Source organism: Pongo abelii, chromosome 14, assembly GCF_028885655.2.
Source record: "Pongo abelii isolate AG06213 chromosome 14, NHGRI_mPonAbe1-v2.0_pri, whole genome shotgun sequence".
NCBI lineage: Eukaryota > Metazoa > Chordata > Mammalia > Primates > Hominidae > Pongo > Pongo abelii.
In genome coordinates, this window is record NC_071999.2 from 65,363,334 (window position 1) to 65,386,455 (window position 23,122).

At 35.8% G+C, this 23,122-nt stretch overlaps 1 protein-coding gene and 1 long non-coding RNA gene across 4 annotated transcripts in view; both read right to left on the bottom strand.

The window, feature by feature from the left end:
• DIAPH3 (diaphanous related formin 3) overlaps nucleotides 1-23,122 on the bottom strand; it is a 485,256-nt gene that overhangs the window by 430,714 nt on the left and 31,420 nt on the right. For all 3 annotated transcript variants that reach the window (NM_001374211.1, XM_054528709.2, XM_054528710.2), the window contains 1 exon segment: nucleotides 3,065-3,241. In NM_001374211.1, coding sequence (NP_001361140.1) covers nucleotides 3,065-3,241 — 177 coding nt within the window.
• LOC134759895 (uncharacterized) lies at nucleotides 6,306-9,256 on the bottom strand. Its single transcript, XR_010136790.1, has 3 exons — nucleotides 8,311-9,256; nucleotides 7,259-7,307; nucleotides 6,306-6,442 (listed from the first exon to the last, which is right to left on the bottom strand). It is a non-coding gene; the product is annotated as an uncharacterized LOC134759895 (long non-coding RNA).

A 23,122-nucleotide genomic window follows, 5' to 3' on the forward strand; every position in this document is an offset into this window, starting at 1 on the left:
GTTCAGCATCTTTTAGAGAGCTGGATTATAACTGCTCTTCTGTAGAAGACATACCAAGGCGTCACAATATAAAAGATATTCTACATGAAAGGGCTCCAGTCCCCCAAAAGGAGTACGCAGAAAACTCAAGTGTATAAAGATAAGACTGAGAGGCAGAGGCAACACTGAGAGGAAGTAAAAGAACACATAGAAGGATATAGAGAGTAAACTGGAAAAAACTGGCCAGAGAGAAGGAAAATTAGGAAAAGTGAAGTGTGCGTCACAGTGACACACACTTCTTTCACATGGTGTGTGACTGCCACAGAACCAGTCAAGCCGACCAGGATTTCTCACTTACAGAACTATAATAAATGTGTGTTGCTTTAAATCACAAAGTCCGTGGTAATTTGTTACAGCAGCAATAGGAAACTAATACAACACTCTAGGAAACCAATAGATACCTTAGGCCAGCAAGTGCTCATTCCTTCCCTCCCCCGACCCCAATCTAGTCTTGGAAGAGACAGATTCAGTCCAGAGAATAGGGAAGAATGGAAAAGCAAGATGGAGAAAGAGAAGAGGCCAACCACATCCCCAAAAACTGCCCCTACTGGAGACTAGAAATGGAACAAGCTTGAACAGGGAAAAAGGAGCAGCTTTCTTTGGATGAAAATTAATTTATATTAAGCTAGGGTTTGTATTATCTGAAACCAACAGGAAATCTCTGGAACCTACCTGGGACTTTTAACCAGGATCAGAAGAAAAATAAGCTCAGAGGGCTGATTTAAAGGTGCAACAGCTGGAACAAACTAGCCACTTCCAACTTACACCTACCATGTTCACCTTGTTCAAAAAAAAACTACCTATAGGTATCTAAGAGTTCAGGAGTACTCACTGAAATTGACTTCAGAAACGTAAGTTGTAAATGTAGTGATGAACACAACTATTTCTCATATCTAATAGTCACACAGAAACCAATATGGGCTTTCAGCTAGAATTTCAGCTTTCACCAAAAGACAAACGGGGGAAAAAGGCTTTAAGTATAACTAAAAATTCAACACCACTTTTAAGAATGCACACAGAAACTAGACTATTACCCAGAGACCAAGTAAATCAATTTCCCAAGTGAAATGAGTACGAATGTTGAAGTTATTACACTGTACTTCACATTCATTAAGTAATCAAGTCAGCACAGTCTTTCAAAGGACTGTCTTGAGGAGGGAAAAGAGGTGTTCTTCAAAACAAAGTTGTTACTTCATGTAAAAATTACTAAATACCTTTGATAATGATAAATAAGAACAATCATTTTAAAAATTGCACAATGCCAAAGCAAAGAACCTAGATGCAAACTTTAAATAGTATAAAGCCTCTGCAGGTACAAATGCCAAAAGGTTACCATGGCTGATTATTCAATGTGGCTTTCTCAAGAGAATTCTTATTAATAAAAATGTAACAGATACGTACAAGCCAAAAATCAAGCCAGTTTAAATCTAGCATTCTCCACAGACATAGAAATAACTCTAAATCTGTCAAAAATGTGGTACCCTGAGAAGTTTGAAAAATATCCCAATCCACATTTAAAGAAGGCAACAACACCCTTCAAAAGCCTTTCAGCTTCAGAATCAATAGCAGTTTTTCCCTACAGAGTACTGTAATATACTCAAAGAATCAGTAAGGGAAAGAAAGAATCTGTTTCTTATTTTTTAAAAAGGGCTTAGTTGTAACTGTCTCATCCCTTAGCAAACTGGACAGCCCTGAGAAGGAAACAATTTCATTTTATTTCTGCTGAGTTACTCCAGTGAGGGTTTGATCACCAAAATCTAATGCCAATAGGTAGACCTGCTTAAGGGTGAAAAAGTGATCTGGCCCAGTTATTTTTAAAGTATTCTGTAAATATTTCAAAAATGCTGATATTCATCTGACCTCTAAATAATATTAAAATATATAGTATTAGCCCCCTCCCAGCTAAGAGTAACAGAAAACTAACATAAACTATATTCAGTACTTTCTAGGTAGTTGTACTTTTAACTTGTGGAAATAAAATGTGGCCTCCATAAATGTTTAACATCAATGGGCTACTTAGTCCACTTACTCAGATGGCACCCTCAATTATGATGAAATTTTTTAACTGAGTAGCCACAAGTGAACCATAAAAGTGTCATCCTGGAATCTCATGGATGGATAACTTAGGTGAGTGGTTCGATATATAGTGCATGGATGGGAGAAAAGGGCACTTTACGATCTTGAGTCCTCAAAGATAGTACTGAAGAGAGTTACCTTCAAATAAGCCTCATTAACAGAGGCAAAGGCTAACCAGAAAAAGGTTAGGCACCCAGAGAAAGACTTAAAAGATGAGTTCAAGTCTCCACAGATCTAAGTGTTGCAAAAAGAACCTGTTTATCCTAAAAACTAAGAAAAGAATAAAACAAGTTAGGTCTAAGATCCAGCCCATAACAATGCAAACAGTAGAGCACAGTGACTGTCATTTTAACATGGACTGGACTCAGACCACTTAGATCAGGGGTCCCCAAACCCGTTAGGAACTGGGCCACACAGCAGGAGATGAGCGGCAGGCCAGCCAGCATTACCAGCTGAGCTCTGCCTCCTGTCAGATCAGCAGTGGCATTAGATTCTCATAGGAGCACAAACTCCATGGTGAACTGTGCATGCTCCTTATGAGCATCTAACTAATGCCTGATGATGTGAGGTGGAACAGTTTCATTCCAAAATCATCTCCACCACCCCCCAAACACTCATGGAAAAACTGTCTTCCATAAAATCAGTCCCTGGTGCCAAAAAGGTTGGGGACTGCTGACTTAGATATCTACTCAAGACAAACATATACCATTCGATATCTTGGAATATTTGTTTTCATATACTCTTTACGAAACCAAACCCTGGTATGTTGTTTTCCTTCAGATTTCATATTTTTGTAATCCAAAAACTCTTTGTGGCTAAAGTGCTATCTTAAGTGGCATCAGAAATTAGCCTATGGAATATGACTACCAAAAATGCTTAGAGTTCCATTAACACAAGCAAAAGCTAAGGCTTTTTCCTCAAACATTTCCTAAAGAATCAAAATTCTTACCATCATTTTTTCAAAAAGTTCTAAGAGTTCATTCTCTGACAGTGGCTTTGGAAAGTTCTCCATCATCTCTAAAGGTGCTGCTGAGCAATCACTGCTTGCAAATGTAGTCTTCAGGTTGGGAAGTGGAGGTCTCTCTTTCTTGCTCCCTGGAATTCTTATGCTGGCAAATTTGTCCAGCTACAAAGAAAGACAGAATGACACACATGTAAGTATTTCTTTTCCCAACATTTATCTCATCTCAAAAATGAGAAAAACAAAGAGGGCCAATCGTGTTATCATTGTGATTTCATCAAGAGGCATTCAGCATTGGAATATTTAAAATTAATAATAATAAAGAGTGGTGAAAATTTTTCAGTAACCATTCCATCTAAAGATTGAAGAGAGCTCAGACAGACAACATTGAAAGATTCCTTCTAATCTTAAAACCACACATAGATTTGAGGTTCTAATGACAGGTGACCTTTGCTTTATATATTAGCAAATTAAGCAGTTTAGAAAGATTACTTAGATAATTTAGTGTTGGTCCCAAACTAGTACTCAGTGTCCCATCTCCCACCCCCTCCTGGCCCCTTTGCCTATTGCCCTTTCCATAATGCATACTGTCTCTTGGAGTGGGGGTGGGAGAGGAACATGATTTAGGAATTTTTAGGAATTGAATTCTACTTATATCTTCATAGCTTATTGGCCTGATAAACTATTTATCTTTGTTCAGGCTGGTCTGTATGTGAACTTCTTGAATATCTACAGGGCAAAATGGTTAAGGCCTTAAGAAATAAAGCTAGATTTTTGTTGCAATGAGATTTCTTCTACAGCTGGATAATCAAATAGCTTGCTGACATTCAAAAAAGCATAGATATTAGTTTACAAAGCTAATTATTCATTTATTCAAAATTGTTTGAATTTCACAAGTCCTATTGCTCACAAAGAACCCAGACTCATACATTTCATGACTAATACAATGTTTCAACAATCAAAAATGCAAAAAGTCTTAAGCTGAACCAGGCATCAAGAATAGAAGTATACTCAAACAGCACAGTGATTCCATGAGTTTTTTTTTTTATCATTGTTGTATACATTTTTAAGCTACTGTTCTCACCACGTATACTGTATATAAACCTGTACTATTCATTATGGTAGCCACTAGCTATGTATGATTATTAAATTAAGTTGAATGATATTAAAAATTCAGTTCCTTCATTGGACTAGCCTATATTTCAAGTGCTCAAGAGCCACATGTGGCCAGCATACTAATACATATAGAACATTTCCATCATTGCAAAAAGTTTCAATGGACAGAGCTAGTATAGCCATTAAAAACGTCTGATACCTCAAAATTTCAATTCAAAAGGACAATTAAGTCAGTATTGTTTATTCAATTCACTAAAGAAATAGGATTTCTTCAAATAATGAGACGTAAAGATAAGTATTATCTTTCAAAATAGGTTTCTAAATTTACTATGAAGATAATGTCTAGGAAAAATACTATGTACTGCACTCACACACGGTCCACCTAACATCACTTAAACATTAAAGTATTAAGAATATGACAGCTTCCTGTAGGATTTAGAAAGTTGTCATAAAACACCACTGCTCTCATTCTAACCACCAAAACAAACCAGAAAATGTATAAAGTTATACTTGCTGTTGTTGTCAACCCAACAGAAAATTGAAGACCCAAAGAAACCTACAAGAATCAAATACCAGAAAATGACAAGCTGCTCTTATCCCTGACAAACAGTTGAGGAAGAAGAATAAGTTAAACAAGGGTAAAGAAAGCCAGCCAAATATTTAAGGAAATATTGATAGCTGCATGGGTGCTGGCATTAGAATTTCAAGGAGCCCCACATGAAGCCCCAGCCATTTGGCAAGTCTACACCCACCTACCAACTCTTTCCCTAGTCTTCACCAACTGAATGGGGTAGTAAGCCAATGGCTTGGAGCAGAACAGGAAAGCTGTATGAATACTCCGTGAGGCATATGCAAACAGCTGACCTCCAAAGGCCACAGACTAGGCAAAAGACTGGAGAGAAATCCCCATGACACCTTCTGGACTTTGAAAGAGCATGTCATAATGCCATCTAAAGGCTGGGGCAGGGTACCTGGTCAAAGAGATTTCCTGAAGAAACAGCCAGAAGTAGAACTGAAAACAGAAAGAGAACTGTACATTAACCCTAAAATGGGCACTTTTTTTTTTTCCTGAAAGGATATAATGAAGAGTGGACATTACACACGAGATGAATAATTTCAGCAGCAAAGTCACAGAAACTATTAAGAAAAAAAAAACAAAAAAAAACACGGATTAATTAGAAATAAAGAATAGATCAGAAATGAAGATTTTCTTAGATGAGCTTAACAGTAACCTGGACATAGCTGAGGAAGAATCAGTGAACCTAAACCCAGATCAATAGAAAGTTCCAAACTCAAACACAAACAAAATAATGAGATAGAAAAAAAATGAGTACGATCTGTGATACAACATCAAATGTTGTAACACAAGTGTAACTGGGGTCCAGAAGCAGAAGAGAGAGTAGAAATGGTACAGAAGAAATATTTCAGAAGATAATGACTAACAATTTTCCAAAATTGATTAAATATATATAACTCAATTCACAGATCCAAGCTCAGCAAAACCCAAAAAGAATACAAAAGACACACACACACACAGACACACACACACACACACACACACACCCCTACCTACCCCTAAGCACTTCATGGTCAAACTGCTGAAAGTTAAAAATAAACATCAAACCATAAAAGTACAGCCAGAGAAATAAAAATACATTATATACACGAGAAAAAAATGATATGACAGCTAATTTCTCAGCAGAAACAATGGTGGCAAAAGACAATGGAATGGCATCTTTAAAGTGCTGAAAGAAAGGTAGGGTTGACTCTTGAACAACACAAGGATTAGGGCAGTCAAAGTCCACATATAAATTTTGACTCCCCAGAAACTCAACTACTTATAGCCTCCCGTTAATGGGAAACCTTACCAGTAACATAAACAGTCAATTAATACATTATTGTATGTTAAATGTATTTACTGTATTCTCACAATAAGTTAGAGAAAAGAAAATCTTATTAAAATCATAAGAAAGAGAAAATACATTTACAATACTGTACTATATTTATCAATACTGTAAGTTTACATCATGTAACAAGATGAATTGTCTGCTGAAATGGTGACCAACGCAGCTACAGACCTCAATCTATACAATTCACATATCAAGCAATTCACCTTCTTCTTGTAATGTCATGAGTCTTCTCTGATTCTTGGGAGCACTTCAAGCATCACTAGTGGCACTTTGTATGGGTCCCATGGTGTTACTCAGGGTTTACGGTATTGCACTAAACACGATGAAAAATACTCAAGCACTGCAAGAGATCAGTTTTTACTGAAATACGCAATTTACTGGAGAGATTAACTGCTCAAGTGGAGATGATTAGTGTCACATGACATTTTAAGTAGATACTCAACACACTTGAGCTCACCGGAATAGCAACCAGAGGTGACTACAACATTAATATAGTAATATAGTGTGCGGTACAGTTAATTTTATAAAGTTATAGTTTAATACTGCATCTTTACATTTGTTCACATTTCTCTTGACTGCAAATGGCACCATCTTTAGTTCATGTTTGTATGAACTAAAGTCAATAAGTTTTGATTAATTTTAATTTTTTTATAATAGATTTGTAAATGCTTTATGGTATTAAGAAAACAGATTATTATTTAAATGTATTCAAGACATATATAACTTTTTCTTTTTTCAAGATTTCTAATCTGTTTGTCTGCAAGTTTTTTCAAATTATTGCAAATCTACAAAAATCTCCAATATACTTCTTTGAAAAAAATCTGTGTGTAAGGGGACCTGGGCAGTTCAAATCAATGTTGTTCCAGGATCAGCTGTACTGTTATCCTGGGATTCTATATACAGTGAAACTATCTTTCATAAGTAGAAGCAAAAGAAACACACTTTCAGACAAAAACTGAGATAATCTGTCTCCAGCAGACCTGTACTACAAAAAGTATAAAAGAATTTTTTCAGGCTGTAGGGAAGTGATACATATATAACTTTTTCTTAACTTGTTCTGGGATGAAATCCCAGATCTACAAAAAGAAATGAAGAGCAATCAACAGTTGTCTATTAGATGTTGGTGATACAAAGATAAATGAGCTATAAGACTTACCTTAAATAATTATCAAGTGGAAGAGACAAGCACATAGGTAATTATATAGCTATAAAGAAAATGTAGGAGGTATGTGAAATGTATTATAATAGCAAAAAAGAGTGGCATCTAACTCACCACCATAAGCGTTTCCTACTCCGGAATAACTCAGAAACATATAAAACTGTCTCCACATGAATATATGTCCAGAAATTACTATCCCTATGTACATTTGTACCCTCATTACTGATGTTTGTTTAAAAAAAAAAAAAAAAAAACTGAGAGAAAGCAAAAAAACTGTTTTAGGAAATGGGACTGGTTACTTATCTCCCAAGTCACTACTTCATTTCCATCATTTCTGTACAGATAATATCAGTTCCTAAGCACAGAAACTATTCTAGCTCTTTACATACACACACACCCAAAAAAAACCCAGTGTAACTTAATTAATATGCCAAACTTATAATGAAGTGAAATTAAGCAAAACTTCATTAATGCAACATCAATATTATAAATGTAAACATGTCAATAAATGGGAATAATAAGCTTAAGCACTTCACAAGCTAATTTGTAAATGCATAACCTAATGGTTCTAACAGTGATAGAAGACATAAAATCTTAATTTTCACCAAAAATCAAAACTTTTTTTAAAAAGAATCTCTAAAGTCATAAAAATTAACAATATCTTTACTAATATTTACCAAGACTTTTCTATATGTCAAGCACCAGGCTAAGAGCTTGAAATGCAGCATCAGGTTGAATACACTTGTTTAATCCTTAAAGTGAGGAAACTGCATGTCTAAAAAATAAAAGAACAAGCTCCAAAAGAGTTTTGTACCTAACAATTTCATAGTATTGAGCTCAAAAATAGGACAAAGGAAAAAAATCAGCCCTTAATGTTTTCAGGAGTAAAACTAGTAAAACTGTACTTGTATCAATAACATAATTTGTAAAAGTAATAACATTAATAATAAAATATAATTAATTATCACACCTACCCCATATGCTTAGCACCTAAAACTCTGGGGAAAAGATAAATTTTACCCAAATGGAAAAATAAATTTGTACATTACCACTAGTATAGACGGATGAAGGCAAGATAGGAAAAATTAGCATTCCCCTCTTCTAGCTTCTCAATCCACAATGGTCAAAATAGTAATATGAGATACAAAAGGATCAATCAGTATTTCATATTTTCAATATAATGCTTTTATTTCTTTTCCCAGATAAGAAAGAATAAAAGAAAAAAATAAGGAAAGAACCATAAAAGAAAAATAAGCACAATCTTTCCTCCTATACTGGAATAGCAACTCGAATCTAATGAATACCTCAGGCTAAAAGTAAAAGCATTCCGTGCCCTATTGAGCACTCCAGGTCGATTCTACAAAATCTGGGCGCTGTAACAAAGCTAGGCACAAAGTGAGCTTTACTATCAAATCATTTTACATGTTTTAAAAGAAGTTTCATTTTTTAAAAGAGAGGTTACTATGATTCCATTCACACATGGAAAAATCACTCCTAATCTATCTTTGATGAAACTGCACACACAATTTGCTTAAACCAAGGTACAATAGAACACTTGAGTAAACTTTAAAAATACTTTTTACATAAAAATATGACAGGAATCCCCCTAATATTGACCATAAGTTGGTTATCTTGTATTTGGCAATTTGGCTGGGGGTTGTTTATGTGTGTGTATTACAATTTGTGTACTTTCTATTTCATGTAAAATTTCCATAATTTTATATGAAATTCTCCTCTTAAAGTTGAGCAAGAAACACAACCCAGAGAGGTGAAGTATACAAACAATTTACCTTTGTTGAAGAATTAGTTAAACATATGCAAGACTGAGGAGATTCTGTTATAATGCCATTCGGAGATGGTACACCACACTTCATTAATATGGCTTTGACTGTGTCTGGGGTATACTAAGTTTTATAAATTAATATCACTTATCTTCGGGGGAGGCTAAATGAGCACCCTACTGAGTATTATCTCATATTGAGTAATCACACTGATAATCAGTAATGACAGTTTAAATAAAATTAATTAAACAAAAAAAAGGTTCAAAAAAACTATCTGAACTTTTAGCTATAGTATATCACTGTAAAAGTGAAAACTCAGTGTTTAAGGTTTTCAGTATTACATTTTAAACACCAAATGGCAAGTGATTCTTTAAAATAAAAGGAAAATATAATTAGTCATCTTACAATTTCACAAGTATGAAAAACTACATATGATCATAAACATACTTCATTAGAACCCAGAAGGGAGTAGAAATGTTCACGAAATCCAGGAGAATTATTAAGCAAACAAAAATTCCTTCTCATTATAGAATCAATTCTATCCAAATACATACCTGAAATACAGAATAAAATCTACTGCTTGAAATTCTCTATTTTCAGGCAATCTCACACTATGCTTAAGAGGGAGCAAAAACCTAACAGCTAACATAGCTTGGCTCTTTAGCTAACTTTATTACTAATCTGGGAACTTTGTGATTAAAAACAAGCAAGGCTCTGGAGTCTGACTTCACAATCCTGTCCAGCCACTTGCTTACTGTGTCACCACAACTAAGCTACTTAAACCTTCCATGATAGTACCCATCACAGAGAAGTGTTAACAGGAAATAAAAGTACTATTCACTCTCATCTTTGGATTTAAAAGGCTGAAATGCCTTCCCTGACCACTTCATCTAAAGTAGCATGTGTACCCACCCCTTATCCGTCACAGCACACAGTACATTCTCTTCCTATGTCCTTTCACATGACTTACGAAAATCTATAATTATCTCATTTATTTTGTAATTGTTAACTCTGTCTCTTTCAACTAAAACGTTAAGTGCCATGCTAGACAAACCATCAACTGTTTTAATCACTGCGGCAGCCCGTCTCTAAGATGGCCCCAGTGATCCTGATTTATGTAACCAATAGATATTGTGGAAATTATGGAGTGCAATTTTCAAGACTAGATCATAAAAGACTTTACAGCTTTTGTTTTGCTCCTTCTTGGGAGTATGCCAGCTGCCAGATCATGAGAACACCCAAGAACTCCTAAGGGGAGGCAAAGAACATGACAAAGAACTGACGGCTTCTGCTAAAAGATAAACACGTTTCTTGCCAACAGCCATGTGAGTGAGCCATCTTGAAAGTCCTGGTCAAGCCTTCACATGACCGTAGCTCCAGCCAACATTTTTACTGCAAACTCAAAGCAGACCCCAACCCAGAACCACCCAGCTAAGCAACTACCAAATTCCTGACACACAGAAGTGGTATGAAATGATAAATGTTTGCTATTTTAAGTCACTAAGTTTTGGGGCAACTCGTTACATACCAACAGATAACGATTATAGTCATGTTGTGTATGCAGCCTATAGCACAGTACCTGATAATTAGCAGTCAGTCAATTAATACTTGTTGAAGGTATGAATGAATGAGCAATTACTAGATGATAAAATATATAAAATATAGTTACCATCCCTAAAGATGCTTACCATTTGAGAGAAAAATATATAATAAAGGATCATAATTTAAGGTAGAATATTGTAAATGCCTCCAAGAAAATAAGCCAAGTGAACTAGCAACAGGAATGAACGATCAATTCTAGAGTGGGGAAAAGTACCTTAAGAGGGGCTTTGGAATGGAAGTACAACAGGGAACTTGTGATGCTGATGTGAAAATTATAGAACATGTTAACTGCTAAGCAGTATGTCTGCCTGTTCCATGGTCTTTACGTTTAAGCACCAGTGACATCACTGGTACAAAGATGTATCACTGTGGAGAGAAAAACCAACCATTCAATCTTTCAGGTATGATAAGCCAAGGCCAGTTTTAGGCCATAGACTTACCACCCAGGAACAATTCCTACCATCCGATCAACTGCATTCTGACTTCGATATTCCTCAATGCTACAAATGGGCTTCTTCAGCTCTTAATTTGTATTTTACTGAAATTTATAAGTTCTTTAGCCAGAGGCTTCTTTGAAAAGATGAAAACTTACTGTTCCCTCCCTACCAAAAAATACTTGATTATCTACTTATAATATTTTGTCCACATTTAGGTTTCACATAGTATTTTAATATTATTAAATGAAAAACAAATTTATGCTCTTAAAATTTCTTCAATTGCTTGAAAATAAGTTACAACATGCAATATGTGTTCTAAAGCCAGCTGTCATGCCATGGAGCAGTGTTTGGAGATGCCTGCACAGGGAAGAAAAGAGGCCTCCCCGCACCAATTAGCACCCACTTGCCAGTCATAAGTGAGCCACTTTGGAAATAGATACTCCAGCCCCATCAAGGCTGTAGATGATTATAATCTCATGAAAGACCTCAAAACAGAACCATCCTGTAAGCTGTTTCCAAATTTTTGATGCAAGAAACTGAAATATCAAGTGTTTATTATTGTTTGAAGCCACGAAGTTTTGAGAAATGTTATATAGCAATAGATAATTACAGAGCTCCTCATAGAATACTTTTAAATGCCTAAAATATATACAAACTAAAGTAAAATGAGGTTATAAAAATATTAATAAATTTTAGTATATCAATAAATGTTCTTCACTATTGCATTAAATAACAAAGGTAATGACAAGTCTAATTTCAACATATTATCAAACATAAACCATATTTTGAAATATCTTCAGTAACTACTGTGCTTTGAAAATATCTGATCTCTGTTGGTGATAAAGTCACAGGCCAAATACTACTGTGGGTTTTTCTGGCATGCTGATAGGTTTTTTTTTCCTATATGCATAACTGAAAGAAATACTAAATTTCATTTACAGATTAAAGAAAATAAAGATTTAATTTTTTCTTCAAGGACACCATGAATTCCACCAAGACCCCTTGGTGGTCCATGGACCACAAGCTAAGAACCCCTGGTAGGTGGATACAGAACGATAGCAGAAATTGTGGTGGAAAAGAAGAAAGTAACTCAAGTTCCAATGCCTTCAGTGAATCAGTGGGAGGGACTAGAAGACCTACAGTTGAGACCACCAACAAGGAGGAACCAACAGGTTGTATACTCTGATGGTTTATGCTTCAAAGAGAGCTGGAAGCTTTTGAAGTAAGAAGCCACCAGGAAAATAAAGCCATCAAAGAACATCCAGGTTTCAACTACAGCAAGGAGGAAAGAGAACATTCAAAGAAGATGACAGACTTCGAGTTCCAAAGGGCAAAGTAGGAGGGTTTGGGAAGCCTGGAGGACTTGACGAGATAATATCAGATTAGAAGAATGAATGGACCTGAATAGTGAGAGAAGCAAAGGGGTGCTTACTGATGATATGAATTGATTATGACTCAGCTCTGCTGAAAGGTGATTTGAATTGTGATAACTGTAATGAATATTAATAAAGACATAAATCAAAGCATGTGGACTACACCTCCTTAATTCATCTTCTCTCTGTCCCTACTGTCGCTAGCTCAGGCCACTTCTAACCTGCCTCCTAGCCTTCTAACCTGCCTCCATCTCTTCATTGCTCTCTCCCCCTACCATGCTATAGCAATTCTCTACCCCAACACCATTCAATCTCCCGAAAAGGTAAATCCAATCATGCCCCTCACTCCTGTGGTTAAACTCTTTCAATAGCCCCTGGTTACTCAAAGGATGACATTCTTGGCTCAAAGGCCCATCTTGATCTGAACATATTTCCTCTCTAGACAATCTCTTCACCACTCCACCACCTTACACTGTATGATCTAGAGATAATGAACAACCTAGAGTCTCCTAAACATGCACAGGCTGTTCCTTGTGCCTAAAACCTACCCACACCTCATACCCCATCCCCTTACCTGGCTAATTTCAACTCAATCTTCAGCTCCCAACTTAAACTACAGCTCACGTAAGAGCCCATTCTGATTCCTCAAGACTGAGTTAGATGCTCAAAGACTTAGTGCTTGCATCATATAATATGTATACAATTCTTTAACTGCCTGTGAACTAGGCTTTAAGTCCTTGAGAACAGATACTGTTATTTTATTCACTAAATCCCCTCTGAACTTACCACAGTTCTAAACATGTAGTGGATGTTATATTAATATTTGTTAAGTGAATAAATTAAGAATTAGCTTCCTATCTTCCAGGCCTGGAACACCCCAGCCATTGCTTCTTGCCTTGCTAAATTTTTCACAACAATATTTTAAATAAAAAATAATTAACACAGTATATCAAGGGAGAATGCCAGGTGTTATGCCTTTTATATATTCAATAGGAAAACCCAGACTCTTCCTAACACTGATAATTTAGAGTAGGCCCCTACACTAAAAACAAGGATAACTTATGTTATTTAATATCATGATACAAGGTAATAAGAAAAATATCCATTCAAAAAGGAGTACACATATCATTGAAAAAAAATTTAACATTCAAGAAACCCCAAAGTTCTATCTACCCATCTACTCAAAGTACAATTCTAATTGCATATATTTAAATATTAATAATATATACTTGAGAAGTAATATAAATTAGATCTGTATATATTACATTTTATTTTAAAAAACATAGACCTGTATTACCCACACACAAAAAGTCATCTGAAGACATCAATAATTGCTTTCTACTTGCCAACCTGACATGCTTCCACTACGAATCCATTTCATTGGTATGCCAGAAGTAAAATTATTAAGGAGTAAAAATTACACCAACTCCTGCCAGCCCAGATTCCAACCTGTCCTTCAAAACTCAGCTGAAAAGTCACCTTCATGTGAAGTCTTCCAAGATCAAGTTGACCTTCCAGCCCCTATCATACCACCCTAAAACTACTGATTGTCTATACATCCATTTCTCTACTGCACCCAGATGACAGAGAACTTCTTTTTCCATATTTGTATTTCTAAAACAGTACTAGGCACTCAACAAATTATTAATGAATGAGTGGACAAAAGAATGAACATACAAGTCTGTACACCCTACTACATATTAGTATATTCAACTCTGAGAGCTCTTGATCTTATTCCCAAGTTTGTGCTGATTTGAGGAGGAGCTCTCTAAACTATCCTATAAATATTTAAAGATTCTAAGATAGTACTTAAGTATTACTACTGAAAATTTAAGTACAGGAAGTCCTAATTAACTCATTAATGGGCTAAGAAAGGCCCACCTGACTAAATGAACAGTTAAAGTTATTTAAAACAGAACTTGTTTGGATGTATTTTACATTCAGTCACCCCAATCCATGCTGGTATTTCTACTTTACACAGAAGAGTATAATATGAATATATAGTTTTACTGAAAAACTGTGGTTAGGCAGACAGGACATCACACTTTTTATCACTCACTGTTATTAACTTACCAAGGAAAATATTAAAAGTTAATGAAAATAGAAAGTAAATTATAGTACAGAAAGCCTTATATCCTACTAGAATAATAAGATAAAACTATCTTAAATAATTCTATGTTGAGCCTTTATTTTTAAAAGCTACTGACTTATGTTCTATTACTTGACTTTAAAGTTAGGCACAAATTCAGGTAATTAAAGTCATTTTCCTTTCTTTCATAAATATCATGTATAATTTAGCACATATCTCACAAGACACATCACATCTAGGTAGGTACAGGTAAACAAAGCTCAGTCCTATTAGGCCGCATTCATCTTTGAGTGAAGTCTCACAGAAATCACACAGGAATGTACTAGAGTTGTCTGGTAACAGTTATATAGAGGAAGAAGACCCAGAGAACAGTCAGGAGGTGAGAGAATAGTGAGGTGAAAGCTTCCACTCACTCACTAGAACCTACATCCACAGCAGGTGATTTCTGCAGTGGCTCTATGACCCCATTATCCCAGGAACTTTGAGGAGAACAAGGAAAGCCTGTATCTGTATCTGGGTGCAGGCTGCAGTTGTTCTGAGATATGTGAAGTGCTTTCTACATAGAGAAATTTTTCCATGTCCTTTACAATTAAAAGAATCTCATATCCTTTAACACATGACCTCTCAGTCCAACACCTCACTATTTCTCTGGGGTGGATTTTTTTCAGTTTTGTTTACTTGAGATATTCAAAATAGTTCACTTCTCATCTTAGAAAACATCTTAGATATAGTATGTCTTTGTAATTATAATGATTTTCTCAGGATTAAGGTCAATGGCTATGATACAATTTCTCTTTTCCATTTAAAAGTCTCATATAGATGGCATCAAGGGAAAAGCAGAAAATAATAAGATACAGTCTTGGTAACATGGAGAAACCCCATCGCTACAAAAAAATACAAAAATTAGCCAAGCAAGGTGGTGTATGTCTGTAGTCCCAGCTACTTGGGGGTCTGAGCTGGAGCCCAGGAGGTGGGGGCTACAGTGAGCTGTGTTCGCACCGCTGCCCTGGGTGACAAAGTGAGACCCTGTCTCAAAAAAAAAAAAAAAAAAAAAACGGGAAAGAATGAGATATACTTCTAGATTTTACACTTGGTGCTCTCAGTGGAGACAAGGATAGTACTTAAATGGCATTATAATGCTTTTGATAAAAATGACGTTATTTGGAGCCAATCTGCCAGAGTTTTCCTGGCTGCCCTCTATAACTCTGAACAAGTTACTTAAGCTCTCTCTTCCCCCAGTTTCCCCATCTTTAAAGATGGGAACAATAACAGTGCTTACTCAGAGGTTTGGTGTTACAATTAAATGTGTTTATACAGTAAACATTTGGAACACTCTTTAGCACATAGCTAACAATTACATAGTTCTTACTGTTACTTAACACACCGTTCTTCTAATTAGCAACCACAATTCCCTAGTTATGTTGTTTTGTTTTGTTTTTTTAAGACAGGGTTTCCCTCTGTCACCCAGACTGGAGTACAGTGGCACAATCATGGCTCACTGTAGCCTCAAACTCCTGGGTTCAAGTGATTCTCCTGCCTCAGTCTCCCAAGTAGCTAGGACTAGGACTATAGGTTTACGTCTGCATACCATCACACCCAGCTAATTTTTTTTTTTTTTTTTTTTTTTTGGTAGAGACAGGGTCTCCCTATCTTGCCCAGGCTAATCTCGAAGTTCTGGGCTCACGCAATCCTCCCACTTCAGCCTCCCAAACAAAGTGCCGTGATTACAGGCATGAGCTGCTACACTCAGCCACCTAATTATGTTTTTATACTCCCTAAGTAAATTCTCCAGCATCTTATATCTTTCTATCCCTAGAAGGTTTCTGCATGCTAATGAGAGATGCATTATCAAGTTAGAGAGGCAGGGTCCTGCCATGAAGGCCTTATCTGCCATGTTAGACTTGACCTATATAAAACAGGTGCAATTAAGCAGTTTCAAACAGCATAAAACATGATCAGATAGGCAATGTAGATAGATCACTCTGATAGCTGTGTGGGAAGGCGGCATTTTGGGTAGCAATAGGAAGCTGCCAGAGTCCAGAGAAGAAAAAATGAGAAGACTAGGACTCTGATAGAAGGAACGAGAGAAGAAGAGATTCAAGAAATAATCAGAAAGAAACATTGGAAAGGTGAAGCTACTTTCTAAGAGAATATAAGGAATCAAACAAGTTTATGAGGAAAGTAAAGGGTTTAACTTAGAGCACACAGAGCTTCTAGAATAGATGAGACATCCATTGAGCTTATTCAGTAGGCCAATGAATTATTTCTCAATTGGAGGAAAAGGTCCTAAACAGAGATACACATGGTTAGTTGAAAACTTCAGAGGTGATTACCCAAGTAAAACACTATATACTGAGGAAAAGAATAGTAGAATCAGGAAAAACAACTGAGAAAAAACAGTAATTTAAGGCAAAAAGGAAAAATTATGCAACCAGATAGATAATGAAAGGTCAAAGGGGTATGAAATTGAGAAAATTTGATGTCACAGAAGTCAAGAAATCTTTGTTCTCCAAAGAAGCAGCATATGATTATATCAAGTACACTAGGTAAATCCAATAAATTTCCAAGAGCTAAAAACTAATAAAAATTATTTGTGATTTTAAAAGTCATTTATTAAAGATAAAGAAGTCACAACAATCTTATATATGCACTTCACTGCAAAGCTTCAAAATACATGAAGCAAAAACCAATCGAATGGGAAAAATAAAATCTAAATTCACAGTTGGAGACTTCAATACTTCTCTCAATAATTGTTAGAACACATAGAAAATTAACAAGAATACAGAAGATGTGAACAGCACTACCAACCATTCAGAATACACACGAACACTGACCAAGATAGACCAAGTTCTGGGACATAAAGTAAGACTTAAAAAATCAGAAGGGACAGAATTCATGCAAACTACAGGTCTCTGACCACGAGGGAACTAAATTACAAATCAGACACAGTCAAATATCAGGAAAACCCCTAAATATCTGGAAGTTAAATAACATATACCAAAATAACCCATGGGTCAAAGAAAATAAGAAATTTAAAAATATTCAATTCCATAAAATTTTGTGGGATGCAGCTAAAGCAGATGTCAGAGGAAAATTTATAGCATAAAAAATCTAATATGTTAGCAAACAAAGATATTAAATAAATGACTTAGAGTTCTACCTTAAGAAATCAGAGAAAAAAATAATAAAACAAAAGAAAGTAAATAATAAAGGTAAAACAAAAACAAAAGAACTATAAAGAAAATTAGTGAAAACAAAAGCTAGTTTTTCAAAAGATCAATAAAACTGGCAAACCTCTAGCCAGACTAGTCACAGAGAAAAACACAGGAAACACAAATTATCAATTTGAGGATTGCAAAGGGGGTAATTAATACAGATCCTGCATTAAAGGGATAAGAAAATATCACAAACAACTTTATACCCATAAATTCAACAACATAGATAAAATTTAAAATACAGGTAAAAATTTAGATTTAACAATATAGGTAAAATTTATGTCCTTGAAAGACATAAACTACTAAGGTTCACTTAGGAAAAAATAGATTACTTGAATAGTCCTATATCTAGTAACAGACATTTAAACAAGAAAAGGTCAAATAAGCACATAAACAAAAGTTCAACATTAGTAATTGCGGGAAACAATTTGTCAGTTTCTTATCAAGTTAAAGACACACTTACTATACAACTCTCACAAGAAACAAAAACATATACACACACACACAAAAAACGCTGTACTCAAATGCTCATAGCAACTGTACTAATAATAGCCGAAAACTGGAAACAACCCAAACTGCTGAAGAGTTAAACCAATTGTAGTATTACCAAACAATGAGCCAGACACAAAGGCAATACACTTTGTGACTCCATTTATATGAAATTCTAAAAACTGAACTATAGTTCAGAATGCTGATAAATGTTTGTCAAAAGCCAAGATGGGAGAAGAGAATTGACTGTAAGAGGGTATAGAGGGAACTTTTTGGGGTGATGGAAATATTTCATATCACAACTAGTGCACACATTACTGTATACACTTCTCAAAATTCATCAGATTATACTCAATACTGGTGCATTATATTGTAAGTAAATCATACCTCAATTTTTTTTTTAACTTTTAGGTTCAGAGGTACATGTGCAGGTTTGTTATATAGATAAACTCATGTAACATAGGTTTGTTGTACAGATTATTTCAGCCAGGTACTGGTCCTAGTACTAGTACTTAATAGATATTTTTTCTGATATTCTCCCTCCTCCTACCTATCACCCTCAAGTATGCCCCAGTGTCTGTTTTTTCCCTCTTTGTGTCCACGTGTTCTCATCATTTAGCTCCCACTTATAAGTGAGAACACGCAGTATTTGGTTTTCTGTTCCTGTGTTAGTTTGCTAAGGATAATGGCCTCCAGCTCCATCCATGTTCCTGCAAAGGACATGATCTTGTTCTTTTTTATGGCTGCATAGTATTCCATGGTGTATTAGTACCATACTTTCTTTATACAATCTGCCATTGATGGGCATTTAGATTGATTCCATGTCTTGTTATTGTAAATAGTGCTGAAATGACCATACATGTACATGTGTCTTTATTGTAGAAAAATTTATATTCCTTTGGGTATATACCCAGCAATGAGATTGCTGGATCATACCTCAGTTTTTAAAAGTGTATATTACTAATCATAACACTAAATTATAAATGCATGGTTTACCAAGCATCTTACTTAATTTGTCCCTTAAGCTATCTCTATACCAAGGCTCAAAAGCTACATAACTAACACTAAGTCACACAGCTAGTAAATGGCAGAGGTGGCACTCTAACCTGGCTTTCCTACATGTAACTACATATAATAAAGAATAGACACTAATGAAAAGACCTCATGACTTCCTCTAGTTTCTGTGCAGGCCAATGTTTGGTTTTCTAGCTATACCTGTTAACCATTTGTGGGTCATGAAATCAATTTAGTGGATTCAATCACCTTTTTTTTTTTTTTTTAAGGAATGGAGAGGAGTGAAGAAAATTAGAAAGGAATGGAAATAAAAAGATCAGAATTCATTTTGCTTAGAAATGTTAAATACTGGTTTTTAAACTTTTGTTTCAACTGAGAAGCAGAGAGTTTAGGAGTTTATACATGCCAGGCTACAAAATAAAATGTATTTCTTAATGCAGTAGCTAGTCAAAAAGATTTGAAAACCATTGCTGCAGGCCAAACAGTAAAGCAGGCTGCAGTCAGATGAACAAAGAAATGAGGATCACAGAAGTACTATACTGCAGACAAATGGTTGTGAAGGACAGGAGAGAAAACAGCAAGTCAAAAACAACTCCTATACTCCAAAAACACTCAGTGGACACACTGATGGATAATTCAGCATTGTCACATCCACATTCAATGTTTTCCAACTTACCTTTTCAAACTTGTCTCCCCTCACTCCCCCCTCCTCCCAACCTTTTTGCCTCTATGAGGAAAACCTTCTTCAAAACCCAGGTATAAGCAATGGAAGTTATAAGCTAAACATTTATTCACCTTTATTTATTACCCTAGCACCTAAGCTGCACTTTATACAAAGAGAATGCTCATATTTATAGAACAAACACTGCTTATAGTCTATTAACTCTGTCTAGGGAACCCAATACTATAGCAATCCTTTATTCCTTTAACAAGACAGTGAAATTCAATTCTGATAGTAACTCAAGAAATAACCTTAAAACATGAAGTACTTTTGCAGACCTTTAACAAAACAACTTAAAGAGATAGGTTTTTAAAATTAATGCTTCCCGTGATGTTTTAATGTTTCTGAAATACTGTTATTCAAATGTATGACTACAGCACAATGCTATTCTTGTATGCCTCTCTCAAGTTCTGACCAAAAAAAGGCTATTCACATTAAGAATTTCTACACTGAAAGCATACATGCAATGTGTATGTTGTAAGGGGGCAAACTTCAATCAGAAAACGTATTACCAGTACATATCAAAGCATCATTGGCAAATGCTGCCCTGAGCTCTAACACACCAGAAATAGTTTAAAGAGCCCTCAAAATATCCAGCTACCCTTTCCCTTCTCACAACTCTGCATTGATCTATAACACATACCCTGGAAGGCTCAGCTGCAAATGTGTCACACCACTTCTCTGTCCGTACATCAAGAAATATTTTTTAAAGGGGTAAAAACGGACAGAACTGAATGCAGCAGGTCAACATACTTAAACTTAAGAAACTCACCAAAACTCTATGAGAAAGGAAGAAACTGTATAATTAGTCCCAATTTAAATAAGTGAACAATCAAATAATTGATTTGCCAAGGTAACAGAACTAAAAAGAGGTAAAATTCTGTCTTTCACCAAGAATCTTCTGATTCCAAATCCAACAATGCTCTTTCTACACCGCATCAGTCAACAATAAATAAGAAAGAATTTACTCTTTGGTGTCTCCTGTTGAAGATAGCCATGCTTATTCTCAAATCTCTACAGCAACAGATACAGACGCCTAAACTAGGCTACCTGCCTGATCCTTCCCTGGACTAAATTCTGGGCCTACTCAAGAGACAAGCTAAAGCACAAGATCAGAAGAGAACAGTGAGAGTGAGGAGACAGTAGTTCAGTCAGCAAGTCCATGTGAAGAGGGTCAATGAGGAATCCAGGAGAGACAGACATGTGTACAATTAAGAAGAAAGCAGGGGCAAGGCAACATTCGGCAATCCAGGCAAGCGGTCAGAAAGACTGACAGAAGGTCCTCATTACAGCTCCCTTACCTTGTGCAAAAAAGGCAAGACTCTGTCTCTGGGAAGCCTGACTAGCGCCAAGCCAGGCTGAGATCCAATACCAGGCAGGTTATCAGAACAGTGACTCTTTCACGTGTTCAACAAAAAAATTTATTAAAATACTCATTATGTGCCAGAAAGTATGCTAGGTACTGGAAGTATTCATTACACATCGTCCCTGCCTTCAAAAGGTTTAAACCATTGAGAAAGGCAGATAATAAATGATGATTGTTGAAGATATGCACTAGGCATTATGGTAACAACTCAAAAGTTTTTACCTTACCAAGGCCAGTTGCAAGGATAAAGGGAGAGGTGAGGAATGGGGGAAGGTCAGAGAAAGAACTAAGAAAGTCCTCAATGAGGAACTCAATTATTAATATAAGATAGAGCAACATGGCTTCTGGAATGGCATGCCGAAGCCACCCCATGACTCTAGTTTCTAAAACTTAAGGTAAAGATTGTGGGTTGGCAGTTTGCAAGGACTGTCATATAATGAAAATAAGGGCAGTGTTTGAAAGAGAAAAAAATGCAATGTCCATAAAATATGAATAAACCTCAAAAATGTCATCATACAGAATACTATCCAGCAATAAAAGTGAATGAGGCTGGTGCAGTGGCTCACATCTACAATCCCAAAACTTTTGGAGGCCACGGCAGAAGGATCACTTGAGCCCAGTAATTTAAACCCAGCCTGGGCAACATAGGGAGATCTTGTCTCTCCAAAAAATTAAAAACTTCAAAATTAGCTAGGTGAGGTGGTGCATGCCTGTAATCCCCGCTACTCAGTTGGCTGATGTGGGAGGATTGCTTGAGCCCAGGAGGTCAAGACTGCAGTGAGTCATGATCATGTCACTGCACTTCAGCCTGGACAACAAAGTGAGATCCTGTCTCAAAAAAAAAAAAAAAAACAAATAAATGAAGTACTGATACATACAACAATGTGGATGAACCTTGAACACATTATGGTAAGCGAAATAAGTCAATCACGAAAGACCACATACGATATGAGTCACCTTATATGAAATGTCCAGAACAGGCAAATCTATACAGTCAGAAAGTAGACTGGTGGTTGCCTAGAACTGAGGGAGTTGAGGGAAAACAGAAAGGGACTATTTATGAACATGACGTTTCTTTTAAGGGTGACGAAAATGTTCTAAAAATGACTGTAGTAATGGTTGTACATTCTTCTGAATATACTAAACACTACTAAATTATACACTTTTAATGGGTGAATTGTATGCTCCATGAATTATAGATCAAAGCTGTTACAAATATATCATTGTATATCATAAAAATGCAAACATAAAAATTACAGATGGTTTATCAGCCTTAAGAAGCCATTTGCAAGCTGGGTTAAGTTAGCACAGTAAGTATATGAGACTTGAAGCAATGTGGAACAAAATTCAAGCTATGACTGTATCACTTGCCAGCTGGGCACACTTGGGCAAGCTACTTAATCTGTCTGAGCCTCAATATTGTCAACTGTAAAATAAAGACATCTACCTTGCAAGGTGAGAAATCTGTATTGTTACCAATTTCTATATGTTAGTATATGAAAATGTCATCCAGAAAATTATATGTAAATATGCTTTTCTTAGGTACTATTCAAAGGAATAAAACATATCAACATTCTAATACAATTTTTTAAATCATTCATGTCAAGATCTATGTTTCATTCATCTTTGTATTCTGCCTTACCCAGGTGCATAAAACAGTACTTTGGATATTAGAGGTACTATTTGCTAAGTGCTTACTATGGTCTAGGCATTCTCCTTCATGCTTCATATATGGTGAAGTTTAATGCAAAGCCTGGTCAATGGGGGGCCATGC